Source organism: Odocoileus virginianus, unplaced genomic scaffold (genome assembly GCF_023699985.2).
Source record: "Odocoileus virginianus isolate 20LAN1187 ecotype Illinois unplaced genomic scaffold, Ovbor_1.2 Unplaced_Scaffold_1, whole genome shotgun sequence".
Taxonomy (NCBI): Eukaryota; Metazoa; Chordata; class Mammalia; order Artiodactyla; family Cervidae; genus Odocoileus; species Odocoileus virginianus.
Window position 1 is genome coordinate 11,035,166 of NW_027224263.1, and position 27,254 is coordinate 11,062,419.

The window sequence follows — 27,254 nt, forward strand, 5'->3', positions numbered from 1 at the left end:
GACTCAGTTATGGTATGTGCGCTCTCTAGTTCTGGCTGGTGGGTTAGTTGCTCTGCAGCATGTTGGATTTTAGTTCCCCGACCAGGGATAGAACCTGCATCCCATGCATTGGAAGGTGAAGTCTTAACCACTGGACCACTAGGGAAGTCCCAATATTACTTTTTAAGGAGCTTATATATTATAAATCCAAATGCAGTTGTCTGTAAAAGGTGTATGCTTTCAAATTTTCTATCATAATTCATGAACTACAGATTGATTGTGGTTTGTGGTAGGCAGAATAAAGCCCTCCCCCCACCGCCCCCGCCAAAGACATCCATTCCCAATCCCTGGAATCTATAAATGTTCCCATACATGGCAAAGGGGAGTTTGAAAAATCACTAATCAGCTAGTAGGGAGATTAGCCTGGATTATCCAATGTAATCATAAGGGTCCTTTGAACTGGAAGATGGGAAGCAAAAGAGGAGAGTTAAGGAAAGAGATGTAAGGGTAGAAGCAGGATCAGAGAGAGATGGTATGTTGCTGGCTTTGAAGATGGAGGAAGGGCAGAGAAATGCGGGCAGCCTCAGGAAGCTGGGAAAGGCAAGGAAGTGGATTGTCCCCTAGAGCCTTCAGAAAGGAGCAGAACTCTGCTCTCACCTTAATTTTAGCCTGGTGAGAGCCATGTCAGATGTCGAACATTCAGGATTGTGAGATAGTACATTTATGTTGTTTTTAGCCCCTAAATTTATCGTAACTTGTTATAATGGAAATAGAAAAGCAATTCACTCAGTTAGTCAAAGATTGATTGTTCAGCTTTTGTATCATCTCCCCCTGAGGTTTAAAACTCCACTACTTACAAAGGCCAAGCAGGAACCATAAATTCATGAAGTGGGTGGTGGGTCTGAGGTGACCTGGTGACCACATGGCCTGGCTGAAGGGGACAGCTGCTGCTTGTTTCCTGCTAACCGTTTCTGTGCTGTTGCTGAGCTAGGCTCTTTGCTTCCCCCCTCCTTTTTTTTTTATCCCCAGCTGTTCATATTTTCGCCACTTCTTTCTTCTTCTTTTTGAAAAAGTGAGATGTAATTCACATAGCGTAAAAACACCTATTCTTTCCAAAACCTTTACCAAACAGTAGGCAGAGAAAGGAAAAGAAGAGAGTAAATCAATTTGGTCCTATGTGCTACACGGTTCTTTTTTTAAAAATGAGTGGGGGATAATTTGAAATATAAAGGCCATCATGAGCTTTGGGAATTGTCTCTGGTGATGGATTTTATTTATACCAGCTCTTCTCTATTATGGATTCTGAGTTTCCATTTTGGATTTCTGGGAGCTGAATATATAACCTATGTTCTTCTGGTTTTTACTTCCTAAAACCATGGCAAGAAGTAGTGGATTTCCAGATTTTCTCACGGCTAGACTGGGCATGAGAGGAAGGTCCAGCCAGATTCAGTTAAAGGTATCTGAAGGATTTCACCAAGATATTTTTTTTTCCCTATGAAAATTGTGCTTTAACTCTTATTTAGTTTAGCATCATTGAAATTAGTGGAAACTCGTAGTGTTTACTGTGCTCTTTCTCTCTACATAAACAGAGGGCGTGTGAGTGCATGGAACAGGCAAGGGGAAGATGGGGCGTGGGTAGCAGTTTTATAGTCGTCAGGCTAAAGTTGGAGTGAGGGCCAAAGAAGAAGTACAGGCCAATAAACTGAGATGCACTGGAGGCCTCAGACTCGTATCCCTAGGTGCCCTGTACGGGGTGGGAGATCATACACATCAGGCCTGGATTGGCTCAGGCAGAGGACAGAAGAACCGAGGCAGAGGGCTAGAGTTTATGAGATACTCTGAAAGGGAAAATTCTATATATTTCCTTCTACTCTGCCAATCTTTGACATGAAGAATATTAATTCCTCTCCTGAGTGAATGGAAAGATGATTCAGGTATGCTGTTGGTTGAGTCATTTTCCGGATCCTGGTGGTAGTTTGACTTTGGTACATGCAGAGTCCTTTGCTTGCTAGGAACTCCAGCCCATGCTGGTGACAGGCTTTGGTGGCTTCAGTAATGAGCTCACCACAGGGCTAGCGCTCGCAGAGTTGAGAGCAAAGAACCTTTTCTATCAGAAAATTTGCGTGTTGACAGCCCCTGCAAATTCACAGCAGGCTAACCAGGAAGCTACAGCAGAAGGCTCTGGATATTAATCATGACTCATTGGCAAATAACAGCCTACAGGAGCCATGCGTCTGCCCTCCTATTTTATCTGCATGTCTTTGATGCGCTGTGTCTTGACACTGGCCTGCCGAGCCTTCTGGGGATGACAGGGATTAAAGCAGGGTAGCTGGATATCTTTCAGAGGGAGGTGAAGTTTACAGATCACTTAAAAATTTCTGGATTTTAAAAGCTATGCAAAATCAGTCCTTTGGATCATTTGAAATTATGCACAACCACTTTAAAACTATTTTTATCAACAAGTCTGAGTCTTTTTCTTGGCCATTTTGCCTCTCAGAAATAAGACCATCTAATAGCCAGGAAGGAAGAAATAGAATCACGTGAGAAGGTAGAAAAAAAAATGAAGGAAAGAGGGTTAGAAAAGACTCCACAAAGTCCAGTAGATAAAAGAGAATCAGAAGACTCCTACTTTATAAGGGCTTTTGAGAAAGCAAGCACATGACCTCTAATGCAATATGAATAATGTAGCCCAAGTAATTTGTACATGGGCTGCTTTAGAAAGTTCAGCCTCCCTAGCTAGCTGCCAGACAGTTTTGCAAGAACATTGAGGGCAATGGATGGGCTCTAGGGGAAAAAAGGCTGGTGAAAACTGAGCTGAGCTCTTCCTATTGAAAGATTGGAAGACCCCATATTTAGGGAATAAACCTTTGCATTTTCCCCAGTATCCACCTTTCTGCCAGTGAGGTTAGATGGGATATAGTCTGCACCATTTTCTACAATTGTCATTTTCCCAGAAGTGCTTGCTGAGCTTCCCTGTTATTGGCTGAGAACTAGCCCCAAGGAACCGAGGCTACAGGAGAGCTGCTAATGACATGTGTCCCTCCCCAAGTCACAGTTCTCTGGTGCCTGAGCGTGTCCTTTCACGGAGGCAGATGCTGGCAGCTTGTAGCTCTCCCAGAAGCTCTGTTGGTTGTCTGGGCACAGTGACCACTTCAGTCAGCTCATAATTGCTTTTTTCTCAGTGTTCATGTTAAAACAAGACAAGCCTTGTCATAGGTGATTAATTTCCTCAATTTGTACCTTCTAGATCATGAGAACACACCCCACTGCTACTCTTCAGTTCCTGGGAAAGTTCTGGAGAGCAGTTTAAAGATAGCATAGACAATAAATGATCCCTTGGGCAGAAACCTCAGTCATCACGGAAACGTCCGTGCTCTCTTTCCCAAGTAGCTAGCTGCTAGGGACATCTGCTTTTTTCAGCGTCTCTGCATATCAGTGAAGGAATTTAGTGTGGACTAGATAGCTCTGATATTGGACTTGACCTTCCTGTGGTATTTAGAACTGTTTTTCCTGAGGGATATAATGATATATGGAATAAGGAAGAATTTGATCTTGACTGTGGTTTTTCACTAAAAAAAAAAAAAAATCTGTTGCAGATTCTTGGCCAACCCTTTGGGACACCCACCTTTAGGCATCTTCTTGGCTCAATTTGGTCACATTCCTCAAGTTCCCTCCTCTCCGTTCTTAGCAATTAAACATCGAAGTGTCTGGGTATGTTATCGGGGTTGCAAGTTCAGTTGCTTGATGTATGACTCAGTTCTAGTGCCCTTTCTTTCTTTTTGCACAAAGCAGAGCCATTTGTTATATATCCAAGAGTCTAAGAGTTTTCACTTACTCTTTCACTGTTACAGGAGGGTTTTTTGCCTTCTGCACTAGGAGAACAACAAATCAAAAGAGGCTTTTACCTAAAAAAGCACATATGAAATTAAAATAATCGCTGGGAGGCCAAGGTCGCTGTGTTTATTGGAACAGGGGTAGAGGGAAGCTTTTATTTTTGATACACTAATACCTTGTATGCTCAAGTCTCCCAGTCCGTCTCTCACAGCTGACAAACAGATTACACTTATTTTAATGGGTAAGGGATTTCTCACTAATTAGTTTTTTTTTAATGTTTCCTTTTCTCTCATTCATTGGTGAATGTTTAAAGCCATTTATTAGGGGCTTCTTTTTTATGTTTTAAATAATTATTTGATTGCACTGGGTCTTAGTTGTGGCATGCCGGATCTTCAGTCTTTGTTGTGACATGCAGGATGTTTGGTTGTGGCATGCGAACTCTTAGTTGTGGCATGTGGGATCTAGTTCCCTGACCAGGGATCAAACCCAGGCCCCCTGCATTGGGAGCTCAGAGTCTTAGCCACTGGACCACCAGGGAAGTCCTTATTAGGGGCTTCTTATGTGCCAGACACTATTAGGAATCAATGAATTCATCATCACCAAATGTATATGGAATACCTTATTGGAATGAAGTGTTGGCACTATGGAGGGTAGAAAGAAAAAGAGGTGTATCATGTAGAGTTTGAAACCTGTTTGGGGAGATGAGACACGCAGTAATGATATATTGTTTAAAGGTGGTACAGAGATCCAGTGCTTTATGAGTCCAAATCACTGTGAACTGGTGTGAGAGAGGGCTTCTTTTATATATAAAAGATGTATATATATAAAGATATATATCTATATAAAAGATAAGTATATACACACACACACATATATATAGTACACACATATATGTGTATATTTATTTATTTGACTGCACTAGATCTTAGTTGCAGCACACAGGATCTTCAGTCTTCATTGTGGCATGTAGGATCTTTAGTTGTAGCAAGAGAATTCTTAGGTGTGGCGTGTGGGATCTAGTTCTCTGACCAGGGATCGAACCCAGGCCCCCTGCATTGGGAGCCTGGAGTTGTAGCCACTGGACCACCAGGGAAGTCCCAGAGAAGGCTTCTTGAAGGAGGTGGGGATGTCAAGAAAGGGAATCAGAAAGGAGGTGAGCATGGCAGGTAGTGTGTACAGGGCAAGTATATTAGGTGAAGTTGGGTAGTCATGGGAAATAGAGTTGATTTGGTCCTTTGCTCTCTCCTTGGGCCTCAGTTTCTCTGCTGCAACATGGAGATGATAATAGTAATTACCACACAAGGTCATTATGAGGATTTCACTGATATGAGAGAAGCACTTAGTCAGAACTGTAATGTAGTAGGCACTCCACAGATGTCACAGATCGGTATTATTTTATATTATTAATAGGGCTGTGGGAGTGCCTTGAATGTCAGATCAGGCACGGGAGCCTTACCACGTATGCGGGTAACTGAGGGTGATTGGAAATTTGAGCAGGGCCATGACATGCCCCAAGAAAGACAATAAATTAATTTGTCTCTAATGAGAAGGATGTATTGTAGACCCCTCTTTTTAGACTTTGCTTCAAACTAAATAGTTAAAAAATTTTCCAGGGCCCAGATATGATATACTTATGTAAGTAAAGCTATTTAGTTTTTAACCAGTTGTCCAGAGGGTAGACCTATGTAGTATATTAAAACCTGGTAGGACTGTAAAAGGATATGGTAGAGAGTCATAAGTGATATATTAGGTTGTCAACCTATGGGTAGGGGTGCTTTAGCAGGATGACGTTCCCAACATTCTGGTATAATTAATGGCAACTCAATTTTCTGATAAGTTATGGGATTTTCTTCCCTATTATTTCTTTCATCTTTGCTTTGAACAGTTCTCAGACCCAGTGTGTCTCCTATTCTCCTGCTTTCTTCTTTTCCTCGCTGCTGCTTCTTTCCTATTTTGAGACATGAGTCAGGTAAATTTCCCCCTCCCGATTTCTACATTGCTCCTGGCCCACCTAACTTTAACAAAGCCTTCAGACCATCCTTTCTCAGGGCTCCTGGTTCATTGAATTTAGCAGTACATAATTACCCTCTAGGGAACACACATAGGTTAAACATCCTTGAGATTTGTTACATAAAATGATAAAAGGCTCTCCTAATTTGAGAATACTAGGTGCTCAAGCCTTCCTGCCTTCCATTATTGAATCAACCCGAGTGATAGAAGCCCTTCGTTCCTGCTCCAGAAAGGGTTGTGTGGGGTAAATGTTCAAAAGATTGTTCTCGAGCTCAGGGCCTTCAAGCTACTTGGCAGAACCTGATGCCAGAGAATAATCTCCTTTGGCTAACTCTGTTTTGTTCTTCTGGGTAGGCCACTGGTCAGGATTCATGCTTCTCACTGAGTAAAGTGGGGCATTTTCAACTGTGTTCACCATCTAGGAAACAATAAAATGGGGGAAGAGGAAGAAGAATATGGGCATTACAGAGAAACGCCCTTCTGTTGGATGAAACCACTGGAGAATCTGCACTGGCAAATGAATTATTCATTTATTCCTCATTCATTTTGCAAAATTTTATTGCATTCCAGGCACTGTCACAGGTACTAGGGCTATAGCAGTGAATGAGATGTGGACCTTAATCATTTTAAAAGAGACAGCAAATAGATACATAGATGAATAAGATATATTTGAATAGTGATGATTCTATGAAAAAAGATAAAATAAGATGCTGCCATGAGGGCAGGTAGTCACAGAGAGCCTTTCAGAGGAGGTAAGAGTCAAGCAAAGACCTGAAAGAAGCTGTGGATATGTGGGGGAAGAGACTTCCAGGCCAAGGGGACATAAAGCGTGAAGGTCCAAAGGAGGCTTTTTTGTTTGAGGAACAGCAGGTAAGCCAGTGTAGCTGCATAATTAGAAATAAAGTCCATGAGGTAACTCAAGGCCAGAGCGTGCACGTCATCCCAGGCTATGGGGAGGATTTCAGGTCTTAGTCTAATCTCAATGGGAAGCCATTGGAAGGTCTGGGCAGGATTCTCTGTTATTGTCCTATGATTTTGATTCTAGTTCTGCCATCGCCTTGCCCATGTGAACTTGAGTGAGCTCCCAGTCTCTTAGTTTGCTGTTAGGTAACATGTGGATAAAGATGCTAATCCCCAAGTGACATTAAAAAAATTAGCTCTTGGTTTACAAAGAACTTGAGGCCATCAGATGAAAGGTATGATATAGAGTAATTACCACTGTTCTATATAGTCATTTTAACAGCTGTCTTCTTTTCAAAGTGGAAAAAAATAACAAGGTAGACCTGTGCCCTAAATAGCAACATTAAAAAATGTCATGTTTCTGGGACTTCCCTGTTGATCCAGTGGCTAAAACTCTGCTTTCCCAATGCACGGGGTCTGGGTTCAGTCCCTGGTCAGGGAACAGATCTCACATGCTGCACCTAAGAGTTCATATGCCAATAACTAAATATCTTGCATGCTGCAACTAAGACCTGGCACAGACAAATACATAAGTATATTTTGTGCTCAGATGCTCAGTCATGTCCAACTCTTTGCAACCCAGTGAACTATATAGCCTGCTAGGCTCCTGTGTCCATGGGATTCTTCCAGCAAGAATACTGGAGTGGTTTTCCATTTCCTCCTCCAGGGGATCTTCCCGAGCCCAAGGGATCGAACCGAGTCTCTTATGTCTCCTGCATTGGCAGGTAGATTCTTTACCACTAGCACCACCTGGGGAACCCCACATTTATATAAATTTATAAAGTCATGTTTGTGATTTCCGTTTTGATTCCATATGAGAGATTTAACTTATTTGCAGAGTACATCATGCAAAATGCCGGGCTGGATGAAGCACAAGCTGGAATCAAGATTGCTGGGAGAAATATCAGTAACCTCAGATATGCAGATGATACCACCCTTATGGCAGAAAGCAAAGAGGAACTGAAGAGCCTCTTGATGAAAGTGAAAGAGGAGAGTGAAAAAGCTGGCTTAAAACTCAACATTCAAAAAATGAAGATCATGGCATCTGGTCCCATCACTTCATGGCAAATAGATGGGGAAACAATGGAAACAGTGACAGACTATTTTCTTGGGCTCCAAAATCACTGCAGATGATGACTGCAGCCATGAAATTAAAAGACACTTGCTCCTTGGAAGAAAAGCTATGACAAACCTAGACAGCATATTAAAAAGCAGAGACATTACTTTGCTGACAAAGGTCTGTCTAGTCAAAGCTATGGTTTTTCCAGTAGTCATGTATGGATGTAAGAGCTGGACCATAAAGAAAGCTGAGCGCTGAAGAATTGATGCTTTTGAACTGTGGTGTTGGAGAAGACTCTTAAGAGTCCCTTGGACTGCAAGGAGATCAAACCAGTCAATCCTAAAGGAAATCAGTCCTGAATATTCATTGGAAGGACTGATGCTGAAGCTAAAGCTCCAATACTTTGGCCACCTGATGCGAAGAACTGACTCATTGGAAAAGACCCTGATGCTGGGCAAGATTGAAGGCAGGAGGAGAAGGGGATGACAGAGGATGAGATGGTTGGATGGCATCACTGACTCGATGGATATGAGTTTGAGCAAGCTCTGGGAGTTGGTGATGGACAGGGAAGCCTGGCGTGCTGCAGTCCATGGGGTTGCAGAGTCGGACACGACTGAGTGACTGGAACTGAACTGAGAGATTTAAGATATTCCTTTCTTCTTTGAAAAGTATCTTAAAAGCTTCTCAGAAGTTGAAACCCAACATATATCATAAAATATTTGAATGAGAAGAAATCTTAGAGATCTTATGGATCTGTTGTGGGGACAGTCTGATGTCTATAGAAATGACTTTTTAAGAAATTTCCTTACCAAGCAGACTGTATGCTTTAAGCCTGTGTAGGAAATCACTTGGGGATTATGGCCCCCAGCTGGGAAGGCAGGTGTGTTATTTGTTCATTTCCAATAAAGTTATATGCAGATAATGAAAAACAAAAGGAGGTTATAGATCGTGTAGTCTGATCCCATCACTTTACAACTGAGGAAATGGAGAGAAGGCAAGTCGTGAGGACAGTTGCACTGCTGGGGAGCAGGAGTGCTGGGTGAGACTCAAGATCTGTGATTCCAGGCATCTGCTCTCTTCCCAGATCTGCAAGCTACATTCCTACCTCAGTGTCACATTTAGACATAATTGCAGTGTTACAGGAAGTGATTGACTGTAATTTCAGATCCCTTTCCATCTCTATTGTAATGATCGTGCCTTGCTAATATTGGAAGTGCCGGCTGCCACAAAGCATCTTTGCTTGGTGAGGCAGCTGTACATGAAACAAATTTTGCAGTCTATAATTTGACTCTGTGCCACAACTGATTTGCTCTGTATCTTTCCTTCCTCTGGTGCTGGCTAAGGACTCTGCCAGTGGATTCTGTAGACTGTACCACTGAGTCTGTGAACCTTGAGTTTTAGAGTTGATCATGGTTCAGATTCTAATCTGGTTGTAATTTTTTATGTTAAGATTTACCTGGAAAATTTATTTTTATCATACATAGTTTTTGTGATAACTTTTAAGAAGTGGTATTCTGTTCATTTGAAATTAGCTCATTGTGTCATTTTAGGTCTTCTGGCTCCATCAGTTTAAGAACAGATATGAACCATTGTCATAAAAATAAGCAATATATACACACACACATATATAATGACCATTATGAGGTCTTCTGGCTCCATCAGTTTAAGAACAGATATGAACCATTGTCATAAAAATAAGCAATATATACACACACACATATATAATGACCATTATGATTAACTTTTTCCTTGTATATGAATCTAGATTTCTTCAGTTACAGTTGCAGTAAACTTCAATATGGGTAAAATGAGATCACACAGACACACACATACACACTTTCTGTACCTTTGTAATATAGTAATATTTACTTGATTGGCATTGAAAACCAAACTGGCATTTTTCTGTTTGAGCTTCTTTCTACTGATTCCATATATATAGCCCACACAGTCCCTCCCTGAAATAGATGCTATAAGCATTTACCAGTCTAACCTGTTAGGGTGTTCCTCATACTGGTATATTTTGTCATTCATTCCAAAATCAATGGTATTTGAACAAGTCAAAAATAACTACAAGCGTATGATTTCTTTTTTACTGGTTTTCCTTAAGGGAAATGCCCTTTAACGTATTTTTATATTTTGCCTACTCATGCCATAGAGAAATAAATTGTTGATATTTTGGATACTTTGCCAGAAGTTAAGTAGTTTTCAAGAATAATCTTGCCAGATACTACTCTTTCCTTAATTAAAGTTCTTAAAATAGTCAGAGATCATACTGGATAGTCATATGGGTTATTGAAAACAGCAAGCTTAAATCTGAAAACTGACTTCTGTAAGACAAGATGCATAGGAATGCATTTCTTCAATATGATCATCAAGAGGCTATTTTCTATTCTGTCTCCCCATTCCCACCCTGAAATCATTTTAGATCTCTTGTCCTGGGGAATTTTACTGTAACAAATGCTGGACATATCTTGCAGTCTGTGGCTTCTTTCAGCTCTGAATCCCCCTTTCCCACCTCCTTCAGCAGGTCCAAGACTCTTTAAGGGAGAATAGAGGGGCAGTGTCTGACTCTTTGTGACCCCATGGACTGCAGCCCACCAGGCTCCTCTGTCCATGGGGATTCTCCCCAGGCAAGAACATTGGAGTGGGTTGCCATGCCCTCCTCCAGGGGAATCTTCCCAACCCAGGGATTGAACCCAGTTCCCCTGCATTGCAGGCAGATTTTACCAACTGAACCACCAGGGAAGCCCAAGAAGACTGGAGTGGGTCTTCCCGACCCAGTAATCAAACTGGGGTCCCCTGCATTGCAGGTAAGATTCTTAGCCAGCTGAGCCACCAAGGAAGCCCAGAGGGGCTTCCCAGGTGGTGCTAGTGGTAAAGAACCTGCCTGCCAGTGCAGGAGATGTAAGAGATGTGGGTTCGATCCCTGGGTTGGGAAGATCCCCTGGAGGGCACAGCAACCCACTCCAGTATTCTTGCCTGGAGAAATCCCATGGACAGAGGAGCCCAGGGAGCTACAGTCCGGAAGGTCACAAAGATTTGGGCACAACTGAAGCGACTGAGCTTGTACACATGCAGAGGGACAGAATAAATGCATCAGGCTGTCTTCCAGCTCTTCTCCAATTGCATGCATATATATATATATATATATATATATATATAAAATGTATATGTAAGTGTGTCTGCATATATATATATATACACACATACAACTTGGATTTGTAGTGATGTGAATGAAATAATAAGAGTCCAGTTATGGTTTGCAATTAAACAGGAAAAGGATGCTGTAGTGAAATGGATAGTGATTCATATGCATAAATGCTTTATAAACTTTAAAGAGTTAAAATTTCTCCAGATATTTGGCTGAGAGTTAAACCACTTGACTTCAAGCTCTCCATCTTAAGAAAGTGAAGATCATGGTGATTCCTAATGACTTCTCCAAGTTGTCTGCAAATTATCCAGATATAATGTCTGTGGCAAACCCATCAAGGTGTTTTGTTCAGATGCCGTGTATATGTAACAAATGTGTCATTGTTGGTTTTTTCCCCATAGGTGTTCAAGAGACGGTATTTTTACTTAACTCAGCTTCCTGATGGTTCATATATTCTCAATTCATATAAAGATGAGAAAAATTCAAAAGAATCCAAAGGTTGCATCTACTTGGATGCTTGCATCGATGTTGTTCAGGTAGGGCTTATGGAGGTAATATTTCTTTCTCTTTCTGGAAGAGGATTGTTGATCTGTTAAGAACCTCAGTATTTTTCTGCCTTGATGAATTGCCTTTCCACCCACCAAAACGTGCATACTAAACACTCAGGATCCTCTTCAGAATCCCACTCTCCCTCTGTGCTGCCATTCAAGTGCTTTCCCGGTCCTCTGGAGTCTGCTCCAAAGTGCCTCTTGAATCCCTCACCTTCTTTCCATTCTCACTGTCTTCCTCCTGTTCTCTCTTATCCTCTCTTGCCTAGAGTCATGTCTTCTGCCTTCAGATGCGTTGTCGTGCTCCACTCCATCTTCCTGAGATACAGATGGGGTCCTTCACTTGTCTGTTCAAAACCTTTTGGCTCTTGATTTATTGTCTTGCATAGTGAGCTCTAAAGATCCTACCAAGGCATTGCAGGCCCACAGTGATTTGACTTTTCCTACTACCCCGCCACCCCCACCCCTGGCATCCCCTTCATACATTCTGTGCTCGCATCACTCCAGGCTAAGCACTCCACAGAGTGTCACACACACGTGGCTTTCTTATATTTGTTCCTCTGCCCAGCACATACTTCCTGTTTGAACCTTATCTTTTAAGACTTGGCTCAAATGGGCCTTGTACCATGGAACATTTTTTGTTTTCTTCCTCACACTCACTCCCACTAAGTGGAACTATGCTCCAGTTCCCCTGTGCTACCATTGTGCTGAATTCTTCCCATTCCTTTTTCCATTATAGAGACCATGTCATATTCATGTCCGAGCCCCTTATAATAATTAGGAAAGTTGTATATACAGTAGGGGCTTAATACATGTTTGCTGATTTGAGTCACTGAGGGGGCATGGATGTTAGGGTTAGTATAGACAGGGTGGGGAGTAGAGGACAGAGAGATGATTAAGTAGGAAATTGATTGACCAAGCAATAGGAGCCAAGACTACAGAGCCAGCCCGGCCTGGTCGACTAGAAGGGGCACTGCGTTGATGGGGAGGCAGGAGATGTCGGTTCAACACTCCCAACCTACCTGAATCTTAGTTTACAGAAGTGTAAAGTGGGATTAATAATATCTTCTCACTTTATTAAGTGAGATTGTCATGAGAAGCAAATGAAAAAACACTTTAAAATACAAAATGTACAATGATCTATGTGAATAGAAGGTACTTTCTTTTATATATTGAATTAGCAAAAAGTTCATTTGTTTTTTTCTCTGTAACATTACAGAAAACGGAACAAACTTTTTGGCCAACCCAGTATATGTGTGTGGCACCTTTCTTATCTTACTGGAAAGAAGGCAGCACATACAATTCCCAGATTTTCTCAATTAGCTCTAGTACAGTTTGACCTTCCTTTAGTGGGGCTCCCAGGCTCTGATTTCCCCTCTATTTATGATTCCCTCCTCCCAAATATTTTCAGATATATAAATCTTTAGGACTTGCTACAGCAGTTTAATTTCATTCTTTACTTTGAAGATGAGGAGGAGGAACTTTCTTGGATCCTTCTTGAATAGTGACCATGCGATGGAAAATTATTGATTCATGAGCCTTCCTTGAAATTAATGCTGAGGTTTGGGAGCGGGGGACAGTGTGTCATTTCTTTTGTCATGACAGAGAAAGCGGTAATATAAAAGAAGGTGTCGTCATGTTTGATGAAAGGAAGAGGCTTTGCTTTTCTTGTGTGCTAGGATTCAGCCTAGGCCATTTCCATCATTTTTATTGAGAACCACATTTTAATATGAACCAACTACAGTCTTCTTTTATGCTTCTTTCATACTGTGATGAAAATTAATTGGATAGTGATATTGTATTTTATGGTGTGATATAAAGCAACTACCAGATTTATTTCAGGTCACATTTGAGCTTGTTTTTAAGGGCTGCTTTTGAAAATCTATAAATATGCCAGGAAAACTTCCAGCAGGGTGGAAATAGTAAAACATTGGCTTATTTTTGTCGAGTTAGTTTGATTATTTTAATGTGAAGGATGTCAGAAGGCCTTAAATGATAATACCCACTCAACATGTAGTATTTTATGCCAACTTTGTGCTTATATTTCTGCGTTCAATACTGGTGGTGGTTTGGTTGCTAAGTCGTGTCCGACTCTCGTGACCCCATGGACTGCAGCCCACCAGCTCCTCTGTCCATGGGACTTCTCCAGGTAAGAATACTGGAGTGGGTTGCCATTTCCTTCTCCAGTACTCAATACTGAGGGGAATAAAAAAGATGTTTGACATGGTCTTTACATCATCTTGGAATTTCTATTGCTTGTTGAAAGAAGCAAATTCTTTCATGAAAGTATTGACATACATATGTGCTGAGCTGAGGTAAAAATAAACTCATGAAATCTAATATTAAAAGGGTGACTAAACTAACTGAACACATGCCTTTGTTTTTTCCCTCCAGTGCCCCAAAATGCGCCGTCATGCTTTTGAACTCAAGATGTTAGATAAGTATAGCCATTATCTGGCTGCTGAAACTGAGCAGGAAATGGAGGAATGGTTGATAACTTTGAAAAAGATTATTCAGATCAATACTGACAGTTTAGTGCAAGAGAAAAAGGAGACGGTGGAAATAGCACAAGGTCAGAATTTTTTAATGATTCATTATTGAAGTAAAGCCCTTGTGTTTAATCCATGGGAACATCTTTTGTGTAGGGTGAATACAGAACTCTTAATCGTGAGGGTTGACCTACTTCTTCATTAAAAGTGACTGTGGAGGTTGATAGGTTTTTCTTTTTTTTAGAAGAGTTGATGCTCCATTGGCTCTGACATATGAAATATAACCAGACTGAAAACAGATAGGGGATTCATGGCAGATTTTCAAAAGTCCATTAAAGTTTTCCCAGTGCTTTCATAATCAAAATTCTTTGTAATAAATCTAGTAGGAGAGGTTGGGGTGGGAGAGAGAGATAGTTAGGATATTCCTCTTAGGTGATTGTTAATGGTCTGCATGGTTTAGAACATCTGCTTTTAATGAATTTTCAGATGATGAAACTAGCAGCCAAGGAAAAGCCGAGAACATCATGGCCAGTTTGGAAAGGAGCATGCATCCGGAACTGATGAAGGTACACCTTTGTTATGGCAACTTGCCTTCAAGTGAGACAATGCTAATCCTGCATATTAAGGCTGTAATGCTGTATTCCATTTGGCAATGTCATTTCTAAGTTAAAAATCACAACAAATTAGTGAAACAGGTAGAGACTACAAAAGAAAAGTACACTGCTCAAGTTGGACCTGTTCAGTACCAACTAACAGTTTGGAAAGTGTTATTTTTTTTCCCTAGGTTCCAAGAAATGCTACTAGAGTCTTATGAATATTAATTTTATCTGCTATTTCTTATTCAGTGTATTGTTCTTACTGTTTAGTCACTAAGTCAAGTCTGACTCTTAGGACCCCATGGACCGTAGCCCACCAGCTTCTCTGTCCATGGGATTTCCCAGGGAAGAATACTGGAGTGGGTTGCTATTTCCTTCTCCACATTCAGTTTAATTACTTTGTTATTCATAAGCTAAATATTATTCATTCGAGGCGCTATTGATGTAGATTGAACATGATATTCTAATAGTTTGTATATGTTAATTTCATATGAAAATCAGAGTCAGTCTGTATGTGAATGCCTATCTATATGTATATGAATAATTTTATCAGATAGAGATTTTGGCTAACAGACATAATTTGTGTTGATTACTCTGTTCTTTGGTGTCTGAAATGAGCCAGCTTTGAAAGTGTACAGGTGATTATCATGTCTATCTTACTAGGTTACATATTTTACTCTATGGACTCTATACTAGATTAGGAGGTTATACCCTATTTCTCCATTTAAATCCTTGCTGAACCTATTTATATTTTTACTTTATTCCTCCTCCTGAGCTATTAACTTATACAGGTTTAGACATTACTTTTTTCTATTTTATTTATTTATTTATTTTTCATTTATTTTTATTAGTTGGAGGCTAATTACTTTACAGTATTGTGGTGGTTTTTGTCATACATTGACATGAATCAGCCATGGATTTACATGTATTCCCCATACTTTCTTCTATTTTAAATTTACCATTCTCTTAAGTTTCAATGTTAATATATTTTAAAAAATTTTGAAACACACTCATGATCCCCTGTAGATTTTAATATGTTCCCTTTGAGTCTTTGTCATTTCAGACCATAGAGTCCATTATGTTTTTTCCTAAAGTGATAGAATCAGAATTGTGTATAATATACATTATATATATAACATATATACTCATGGATATATATGTGTATATATATATATATATATATATATTATATATATGTATCATGGATTAGTAGCACCATGGATTAGTTCTCTTGTAATTCTCTTTTACATCACAAGTCTCTTGTATTTCTTTTTTGTACTATGGGTTGAATAATATTCTTGGTTTTAAAAAAAGTGTACAGAAAGTATAAATACTTGATTAATAGCACAGTTCGTGATGACTGTAACTCTTGCCCAGCAAGAATTCTTTATCCACCTTAAGTACTTGGAAGTGGAGAAGAGTGTATATTTGAAGCTGTGTCAAGTTGCTAGTTTCTCATAAACTAGATCATTAAATAGCATTTAATACTGTTTTGAAGGAAGTGAAGTAATGATCCATGCGTGTGTATGTATGTATGTGTGTGTATGTATATGTATATATTTGTCTGTTTCAATTTTAGTATGGAAGAGAAACTGAACAACTAAACAAGCTCAGTAGAGGAGATGGAAGACAGAATCTCTTTTCTTTTGATTCAGAAGTTCAGGTATTAATGACATATTGCTTTAAATAATTGTTGCTTATTCAGATAAACAGTGTCTGAAATGTTGAAATCACTGATTTTTGAACTACTGGGCATATATTTATTGCTTTATATTTTTTTGTCTTGGTTGCTTTGAATAGGTAGCTTAATAACTAATTTCACTAGGAGGGCTGAAAATATACAATATACAAATAGTTTGAAACTATATATATGTATATATATATTCCTCTCAATTCTTTATATTGTTTTCACTTCATCTTACTCTTCAAAATCAATAAATTAAAGAATCTTTAACAATGGTTTCAGTGCTTTTAACACATTAAATACATTTGTAATCCAGTGTCAGTGAAAATGTATAGTATAAGGAACACCAAGTCATATGAGACATGTTTATTTTCCATTTTTGATGTAGGCCTGTAGAACTGGGATAATTTTCATGTCTGGTTTAATCTCACTTCAGAGGGAAAGCGGTTCAGGAAAGGACAAATTTATGTGCACATGTTTATTTCACGAGAGTGAGGCACTTTTAGTACTAAGATACTACTAAATATGTAGTTAATATTTAGTTCCATGATTCTTTTTACCTTTTATTTTTTAATTTTTATTTTATATTGGAGTATAGTTGATTAACAATGTTGTGTTAGTTTCAAGTGTACAACAAAGTGATTCAGTTACACATATATATGTATCTATTCTTTTTCAGATTTTCTTCTGATTTAGGTAATTCCATGATACTTTCCATTTAAATTACCAATTTTTAAAAATGGAAAACTTCTACAGTGTCTAAATGTTACAAATATTTTTCTTAATGGAAAATACTTCACAAGTAAATAAATTACTTGAGGGAAGATGAATCTTTTTGTTTTCTTTTCAGTTTTTCTACATATTGTTGTTCAGTTGCTAAGTCCTGTCCGACTCTTTGCAACCCCATGGACTGCAGCAAGCCAGGCTCCTCTGTCCTCCACTGTCTCCCAGAGTTTGCTCAAATTCATGTCCATTCAGTCAGTGATGCTATCTAACCATCTCATCCTCTGCCACCCCCTTCTCCTTTTGCCTTCAATCTTTCCCAGCATCAGGGTTTTTTCCAGTGAGTTGGCTCTTTGCATCAGGTGGCCAAAGTATTGGAGCTTCAGCTTCAGCATCAGTCCTTCCAGTGAATATTCAGGGTTGATTTCCCTTAGGATTGACTGGTTTGATTTCCTTGCTGTCCAAGGGACTCTCAAGAGTCTTCTCCAGCACCACAATTCGAAAGCATCAATTTTCCTAGCACTCAGCTTTCTTTATGGTCCAGCTCTCATATCCGTACACGACTACTGGAAAAACCATAGCTTTGACTATACAGACCTTTGTCAGTAATGTCTCAGCATTCTTTTGTTGACTATGAGGGTTACTCCATTTCTTCTAAAGGATTCTTGCCCACAGTAGTAGGATATAATGGCCACCTGAGTTAGATCGCCAATTCCTGTCCATTTTAGTTCATTGATTCCTAAAATGTTGATGTTCACTCTTGCCATCTCCTGCTTGACCACATCCAATTTACCTTGATTCATGGACCTAACATTCCAGGTTCCTATGCAATATTGTTCTTTATAGCATTGGACTTTACTTTCACCACCAGACACATCCACAACTGAGTGTTGTTTCACTTTGGCCCAGCCACTTCATTCTTTCTGGAGCTATTAGTAATTGCCCTCTGCTCTTCCCCAGTAGCATATTGGACACCTTCTGACCTGGGGGGCTCATCTTCCAGTGTCATATCTTTTTGCCTTTTCATACTGTTCATGGAGTTCTTGTGGCAAGAATACTGGAGTGGGTTGCCATTCCTCCTCCAGTGGACCATGGTTTGTCAGAGCTCTTCACCCTGTCCTGTTGGTCTTGGTTGGTCCTACGTGGCATGGCTCATAGATTCACAGAGTTATGCAAGCCCCTTTGCCATGATAAGGCTGTAATACATGAACGGGTTTTCTACATGAGATTTCTAATTAAAATCGATGGAATTTTTTTAATAGTATGCATTATATAAGCATTACAGTTTTTTTCTCAGTGAAAATGTAGCAATAAAATATAAAATAGTTTTGGGAAGATAGATTGTGTTTCTTTTTGCTTCAAACGTTTTTCTAACTAAAATTCTTTTAGTCTGAAATGGAAGAAGTATGTAGTCTATAAATAATGTAGAAGTTTTTCCTTAATAAAAATACCACATGAAAAAATAAAATTATCTGGGGAAAATTTATTTTAAATATTTCCTTTTTTTTCCCCATAGCACTATTATATTATCTGTGTAAGTTCTATAATTATTTTCCAGAAAGTGTATAGCAGGCCTTGGGAATGTTAGTTCTAAGATATTCATTCAGAAATTTACTCATTTGAACCATGTCTGAGCCTTTGATTCCCTTGTCGTCCGGTGTTCCCCCCTCCCCCGCCATCTTGATTGCACTCTAATTGGACATGTCAGACTCTTTGATTGTATACAAAGAAGCCAATTGACTGTGGTTGAAACTCCATCCAGTGTCTTTAAAAAATTTGTGGTGTAGTGTTTTTGTGGTCATGGAACAGAACTGATTTTATGTTTGTTTATCAGTGAGCTACAGTGAGAGAAAAATTTACAGTTGGGATGAAAGTTTGACCAAAAATTGAATTCAGTGTTAATTATGGAAGACCAATTTTACCACAGAGAAATCCAGGTTGTGTATACATTTCTAGGTAGGCAGTGCCATCCTATAATATCAGCCTTCCCTTCTGGCCAGAGTTCAGTGTCCAGAGACGAGTTTTCTACCACTGACTGTAGAGAATAAAGAAACACTGACTGAAGGAGATGGTTCTGACTTTGAACTCCTAGGGAAGGCCGTATGTCCCCACATTTATACTCACAGGCCTCAGAAGGGAAAGGAATTGGGGGCTAGAGTGGTTTAGTCCAGTTTTCCTTCACATTCCACTGTCTGAGTAAGCTAGAAAGGAGAGCAGATAAATGGGCGGAAATTAGAATTGATCTCCATGGCAATGACTTGCCTCCGCTGGCTCCACAGATAGATAAGTGTTTAAGAGGGAGCTGTCTAGTCCCACACATTTGTAGATAAATAGACTGGGGGAAAAATTATGCTTTCAGGTACAAATATTATACTTCAGGCCCTTTTAAGGAGAGTTTTGTCAGTGATGCAGGCAAGGTCAGAACAGCTATAATTATCTAAGACTCTTCAGGCACAATACCTGTTTTGGCTTGAATTACTCAGGCAATTGAGAAAAATTCTTGTGTTTCTTGGCTTGACTTTTCCGTACTGGCAATATATTCTGCTCAGATTCATCCAGTCACTTCCCATCTACCCTCTCTCTGGTCTTATTGAAAGTATAGTAAGTTGTGCCACAGTCTATACTTTACATTTGTGAACAGAATGTGAGTCTGTTCAGACAATTGGAATGAACAGATGAACTCAGATTGCCTGAGCTGGGTGAGCTGAGGGGGATTCAGTGAGTTTCTTTGAGGTAGGGGACAGATTCCTCCTCTGCTGGGAGGAATTTCTTGACTCCCAGTATCTTTTTTTAAACTGTATTTTGAAGTACCAATAATTTAAAAAATATATCTCAGTGGCAGCCAGGGTTCATCCCCCAGCTCTGTTAGAAGCTGAGCTCAGTGGTTTTCAGTTTCCTATGCACACACCTCACCCTCTGTTCATCATTTCAATGTAGGTGGTCCCCAGGGTTCCAGCCTCATCCTCCTCACCCTAGTTGGCACTGATTCTGAAATCCAGATCTCCAACCCACACCTTTCCTATTTTCCAACCACTTACTTTTATCCTTTCAAACTCAGCATATCCTAAACTGAAGTCATTGTCTCTACTCGCCCTCCCCCTGTATCTGCTATTCATTTTTATTTCATAACTAAGTTTATAACATCACAGTCTACTGAATTTCTACTGAATCTTCCAAGTTAGAGGCCATGGTGTTATTCTTGCCTCCCATATCCATTCATGTCAATTTTGTTTCATGCACAGCTCAGAAAAGAAACAAAATTCCTACCATCCTGGAACACAGTATTTTGTGGGGAGGACAAACAATAAATAATGAAGTAAATGTTAAAAATAATGTTAGAAAATTAATTGAGGAAAGGGAGTATAGGCCATCAGAGAGTATATAATTCTATATAGGGAGTTAAGGAAGGCCTCTCTTTGGGACTGCCAATTGATTAGAGACTTGAATGAAATGAGGGAGTAAACCATGCATCTATCTTGGGAGAAGAGAGTTCCTGACAGAACAGCAAGTTCAAAGGTCCTGAGGTGGGAGTGTACTTGGTGTGCTGGAAAAATAACCAAAGAGACTGGTGGAGCTGAAACAGAGGGAGGGGGGAGGCTTGAGTGGTAGGAGATGAAATCAGAGGAGCAGGGTCAGGAATGAGGCAGGGATTTATATCAGTGTTAGAACCTTAGTGTAAGAATGCTACAAAGGCTCATTGAATGAAAAAAAGTAAGAGTTCAACTGAAGAATGGACAGAGATCTGTTAGATTTTGTAATTTTAGAGATCTATGTTCATGTGAATTCTATTTTGGGAGAGAAATGATTCATATTATCTGTTTTTTAGAGGTTGGACTTTTCAGGAATTGAACCTGATATAAAGCCATTTGAGGAAAAGTGCAATAAACGTTTCTTGGTAAATTGCCATGATTTAATGTTCAATATCTTGGGTCATGTTGGAGACAATGCAAAAGGACCACCCACAAACGTATGTATGACTTTTTCTTCTACCTCCCTTAAACCAGTACATTAAAAAAACTAGTTTCTTTTTTTTTTTTTTGCTGAGAACTAATTTACTGGGTGAAAATTCCATTGCTACATGTTACAATAAATTTGACATGGAAGAATTTTATTCATCTTTCTTTTGCCAGGATAAGAATATGTTTTCATCTTGAGAGGATTCATGAAAGTCTTACCTATTCAAAATAGTAGACAGAGTAGGTAGACTCTTGACCTTCAGAAGGGACATATCTCCAGAACCTAGAAAATCCTCAAATTTGTCAATTTTACTAGAGAATATGACTTCTGTGAAATAGCCATGAATAAGGAATACCAAAGCCATGGAGGAACACAGAGGCTGTGCAGTCAGCTTGTCTCACTATTCTCATAGAGTGAATTCATTGTGTTCTGCACAGAAAATTCTAATTATTAGCTGTCACGGATCATTTGAGCTGCTTAGGAATACTTGAAACTATGAATGTAAAATCGCCAAAGAGACTGCATTTTCTGTTCACCTTTTTTTTTTTTGGGAGGGGGAGGGAGTTCTAGTTTATGTTTGAAAAGTATCCAGTGATGATTTATTCTCTTATGAAGTAGCTGAGATGCATTAGCAGACTCTCGGTGTGTAAAGGGTTAATCTTTATGCCATCTGGCATGAAATTTCTCTTTGTGACCAGCTTTCAAATGCCATCTGTAGAGAGGAATCATGTCTTCCAAAACTGCTGATGGGGCAAAGCTTTTGTCAAGTAATTTGATTTTGACTGATATTAGCTCTTATTAAATGCATAATCCAGTAAGCCGTAGGATAGAAAAAGGGAAGATTTATTTCTACTGTGTAATACTGCCATTATTTTTAGGTAATTTCAATAAGCCTATGGAGAATTAAAGTTTATTCATAGAATAATTGATGCTCTTTAAGTGTGGCTTCTGATTTCTACTCATCATTTAAAAAAATTTATAACTTATGAAATTACACTGGACAAAAGTTACAATTTGAGAGTCTGTTATTTAGAAAGCTCTTTTTCATATGCAAATGAGCCATAGTACAATTTAGCTGAATGTTGAATTCAGAAAGAAACTGTAATCACAGAAACTTGAAGAATAAAAAAAAATTTGTGTAATTTGTATCCCTCCCCCATCCCACCTAAAATAAAAGTCATTGTTTAAAAATGTAATGTTTTTCATTCCTAGGTTGAACCCTTTTTTATTAATCTTGCCTTGTTTGATGTGAAGAACAACTGTAAGATTTCAGCTGACTTCCACGTAGACTTGAATCCCCCATCTGTCCGTGAAATGCTGTGGGGCCCTTCAAACCAACCAGCTACTGATGGTACCCCAAGAGGCTCTTCACCTGAATCTTTCATTCACGGAATTGCTGAATCTCAGTTACGCTACATAAAGCAGGTAAGAAATCTTTTAGCCTTGGTAGCATGTTACAAATAAGAAACAGAAAGACCCTTGGGTTCTTTCATAGTTTCAGGCCAATGTTTCAATGTTTTCATGGGCATTCCATCTTTTGTAGGGTCTGTGTATAGCTGTTTTTCTGGTGACTGAAGTTGGAGGGGATAAAAGGGAAAGCGGCAAATATGCTAATAATACCCTAGTGAAGTGGGACGTGATGGGAATCTCAAAGGAAGTATTTTGCGAGATGGAATGCAGATGACACAGACACACCCCTGGACTCATGCACATACTTTTGAGCAAGGCAATAAGTACCTGAAAGGCTGTTTTCTTTGAAGAAAAAGTTGACCCTAAAATAACCTTCCGTCTCCCATTCCCATTTCGAGTAGGTAGCTTTAATGGAGCATAAACACTCCTTACACAAGGAGTTCTTCTGTCGCAGCCATCCTGTCTGTTACAAAGAGTCCCTTTTAGAAGGAGCCGAACAATTCCCTTGCATTTTGACCTCTGATCAGACCAGAGGCCTTAAGAGGTTAGGCAGAGCAGAACTGACAGTCTGCTTTCTGTTTCTAGACTTTTGCAACTGAAAGGAAATTAGTGTTGCAGAGAACTAAAGCAGGAAGAAGCAGAGCAAAGTAGCTCACATTGTAAGGAGATTTATTTTACTGCAAATAAAAATGTTATTCCTTCCAAGTCTTGGCTATTGTAAATAGTGCTGCAGCGAACATTGGGTGCATGTGTCTTTTGAAAAGAAAGTGAAAGTCGCTCAGTTGTGTCCAACTCTTTGCGACCCCATGGACTATACAGTTCATGGAATTCTCCAGGCCAGAATACTGGAGTGGGTAGCCTTTCCCTTCTCCAGGGGATCTTCCCAACCCAGGGATTGAACCCAGGTCTCCCACATTGCAGGTGGATTCTTTACCAGCTGAGCCACCAGGGAAGGATGTGTCTTTTAGAATTGTGGTTTTCTCAGGATACATGCCCTATTAGTGGGATTGCTGGGTCATATGGTAGTTGTATTCCTAGTTTTTAAAGGAATGTCCATATTGTTCTCTATAGTGGCTGTACCAATTTACATTCCCACCAACCATGTATATAATGCACTATTACTCAGCCATAAAAAGGAACGAATTTGAGTCAGTTGTAGTGAGGTGGATGAACCTAGAACCTGTTATACAGAGTGAAGAAGTCAGAAAGAGAAAAACAAATATCATATATTAATTTATATATATACTATATATAATATGTATTATCATATCATATATATATTATCATATATCACACACACACATATATATGGAATCTAGAAAAATAGTACTGATGAACCTATTTGCAGGGAAGAGACGCAGAGAATGGACTTGTGGACACAGCAATGGAAGGAGAGGGTGGGACGAATTGAGAAAGTGTCACTGACATATGTACACTATCATGTGTAAAATAGATAACCAGTGGGAAGCTGCTGTGTAATACAGGGAGTCCGGCCTGGCGCTCTGTGATGACCTAGAGGAGTGGCATGGAAGGGGGTAGGGGCCCTAGAGGAAGGGGACATATATATAATTACTGCTGATTCGCACTGTATAGCACAAACCAAGACAACATCGTAAAACAGTTAATTCCCCGATTTAAAAAAAAGTTGCTTTTTTTCCTGATTGTAAAGATAAATACATTATTATGTAGAAAATTCAAAGAATACAAAAAGTACTAAAGAAGAAAATAAAAAATCACCACCCATAAATGATAACTATTAACATTTTGGCCAGCATGTTTCTAAATATCTCTGTTGTGTATATGTGAACACATACATTATGTGTACTCTTACAAACTGTATTATAGTCCTGCTGTTTTATACCTACTGTATTCATTCAACATCATGTTTATCATCCTGTATCACTCTCTGGATCAGTTACATTCTTATTAAAGAATAATATGATGATTTAGCTTATTAGGATATTTCTAATTTTGGCATATCATAAATAATGCTGCATTATTGCATCCTTGTAGCTCATTTGTATTATCTCCTTAGAATAAAGTTTAAGCAGTGGGCATTTTGGTGTCAAAGATTACGCTCATTGATACAGATTGCCCAATAGTAGGGGACCTGACATGTGTTGTCACTCCTCTCTATGGGCTGTGGATCTGTGGTCGCTTTTCCCCATGTTACCCCTCATTCCCTTGGTTTGTTACTCGACTGTGGTTGTCACATATATGAACATTTCACTCTGATGGCCTGTGCTTCTAAAAGAAAAATTGAGCAAAACTGTATTATAAGTATTGGAGAACCTGCTATTGAATTATATGTTGAAAATTTTCCACACAATACCAAATAAGTCCTTGTAAGCCAGTGATGTATTTGCTGCCTTATTTCAATGTGTTCAGCTGTCTGTTCAACGCAAGAAGTTTGACTTGTAGTTTCAGATGTCATGCCATTTATAACCCAGGTTGGAAGAAAATCAACATTTTTTTAATATCTCTTGTTGCCAGAATCTTCCACTGATGTCTCATGTAAACATGATTGTCTTATAAAATATGATTATGACTGTTTTGCAGATCAGGGAGGCTAAGTAAGCTGCCTACCATGGCAAAGCCAGTAGTGGTGAAGGAAGGATTTGAACCTAGGTCTGTTTGAAAGACCTGAGGCAACAAAATTAGGCAGAATGTAATTAAATGCTGATATGTATAACACATTGATCACTGAGGACATCTTTCTTATTTCTCCTTGCTCTTCTTTGGAACTCTGCATTCAAATGGGTATATCTTTCCTTTTCTCCTTTGCTTTTCACTTCTCTTTTCACAGTTATTTGTAAGGCCTCCTCAGACAACCATTTTACCTTTTTTGCATTTCTTTTTCTTGGGGATGGTCTTGATCACTGCCTCCTGTACAATGTCATGAACCTCTGTCCATAGTTCTTCAGGCACTCTGTCTATCAGATCTAATCCCTTGAATCTATTTGTCACTTCCACTGAATAATCTTAAGGGATTTGATTGAGGTCATACCTGAATGGTCTAGTGGTTTTCCCTACTTTCTTCAATTTAAGTCTGAATTTGGCAATAAGGAGTTCATGATCTGAGCCACAGTCAGTTCCCGGTCTTGTTTTTGCTGACTGTATAGAGCTTCTCCATCTTTGGCTGCAAAGAATATAATCAGTCTGATTTCGGTATTGACCATCTGGTGATGTCCATGTGTAGAGTCTTCTCTTGTGTTGTTGGAAGAGGGTGTTTGCTATGACCAATGCATTTTCTTGGCAAAACTCTTATCAGCCTTTGCCCTACTTCATTCTGTACTCCAAGGCCAAATTTGCCTGTTACTCCAGGTATTTCTTGACTTCCTACTTTTGCATTCCAGTCCCCTATAATGAAAAGGACATCTTTTTTGGGTGTTAGTTCTAGAAGGTCTTATAGGTCTTCATAGAACCGTTCAGCTTCAGCTTCTTCAGCATTACTGGTTGGGGCATAGACTTGGATTACTGTGATATTGAATGGTTTGCCTTGAAAATGAAGAGAGATCATTCTGTCATTTTTGAGATTGCATCCAAGTACTGCATTTCAGACTCTTTTGTTGACTATGAGGGCTACTCCATTTCTTCTAAGGGATTCTTGCCCACAGTAGTAGATATAATGGTCATCTGAGTTAAATTCACCCATTCCAGTCCATTTTAGTTTGCTGATTCCTAAAATGTCAACATTCACTCTTGCCATCTCCTGTTTGACCACTTCCAATTTGCCTTGATTCATGGACCTAACATTCCAGGTTCCTATGCAATATTGTTTTTTACAGCATCGGACCTTGCTTCCATCACCAGTCACATCCACAACTGGGTGCTTGTTTTTTGCTTTGGCTCCGTCTCTTCATTCTTTCTGGAGTTATTTCTCCACTGATCTCCAGTAGCATATTGGGTACCTACTGACCTGGGGAGTTCATCTTTCAGTGTCCTTTTTGCCTTTTCATACTGTTCTTGGGGTTCTCAAGGCAAGAATAACTGAAGTGGTTTGCCATCCCTTTCTCCAGTGGACCACCTTTTGTCAGAACTCTCCACCATGACCCGTCCATCTTGGGTGACCCTACACTGCATGGCTCATAGTTTTACTGAGTTAGACGGACTGTGGTCCATGTGATCAGATTGGTTAGTTTTCTGTGATTGTGGTTTTCAGTCTGTCTGCCCTCTGATGGAGAAGGATAAGAGGCTTATGGAAGCTTCCTGATGGGAGAGACTGACTGAGGGGGAAACTGGGTCTTGTTCTGATGGGCAGGGCATGCTCAGTAAATCTTTAATTCAATTTTCTGTTGATGGGTGGGGCTGTGTTCCCTCCCTGTTATTTACCTGGGGCCAAACTATGGTGGAGGTAATGAAGATAATGGTGACCTCCTTCAAAAGGTCCCATGCATGTACTGCTACACTCAGTACCCCCAACCCTGCAGCAGGCCATCACTGACCCACGCCTCTGCCAGAGTCTCCTTGACTCTCAGGGCAAGTCTGGATCAGATAAATAAAGGACAGATGAATAAAGGACAGAAATGGTATGAACCTAACAGAAGCAGAAGATATTAAGAAGAGGTGGCAAGAATACACAGAAGAACTATACAAAAAGATTTTCATGACCCAGATAATCATGATGGTGTGATCACTCACCTAGAGCCAGACATCCTGGAATGCGAGGTCAAGTGGGCCTTAGGAAGCATCACTAAGAACAAAGCTAGTGGAGGTGATGGAATTCCAGTTGAGCTATTTCAAATCCTAAAAGATGATGCTGTGAAAGTGCTTCACTCACAATATGCCAGCAAATTTGGAAAACTCAGCAGTGGCCACAGGACTGGAAAAGGTCAGTTTTCATTCCAACCCCA

At 39.6% G+C, this 27,254-nt stretch overlaps 1 protein-coding gene across 1 annotated transcript in view; it reads left to right on the plus strand.

The window, feature by feature from the left end:
- The window catches only part of DOCK11 (dedicator of cytokinesis 11), a 214,143-nt gene that overhangs the window by 55,573 nt on the left and 131,316 nt on the right, over positions 1–27,254 (plus strand). Inside the window, 6 exon segments of the mRNA XM_070462215.1 lie at positions 11,396–11,530; positions 13,937–14,114; positions 14,518–14,597; positions 16,207–16,290; positions 20,861–21,001; positions 22,204–22,416. Coding sequence (XP_070318316.1) covers positions 11,396–11,530; positions 13,937–14,114; positions 14,518–14,597; positions 16,207–16,290; positions 20,861–21,001; positions 22,204–22,416 — 831 coding nt within the window.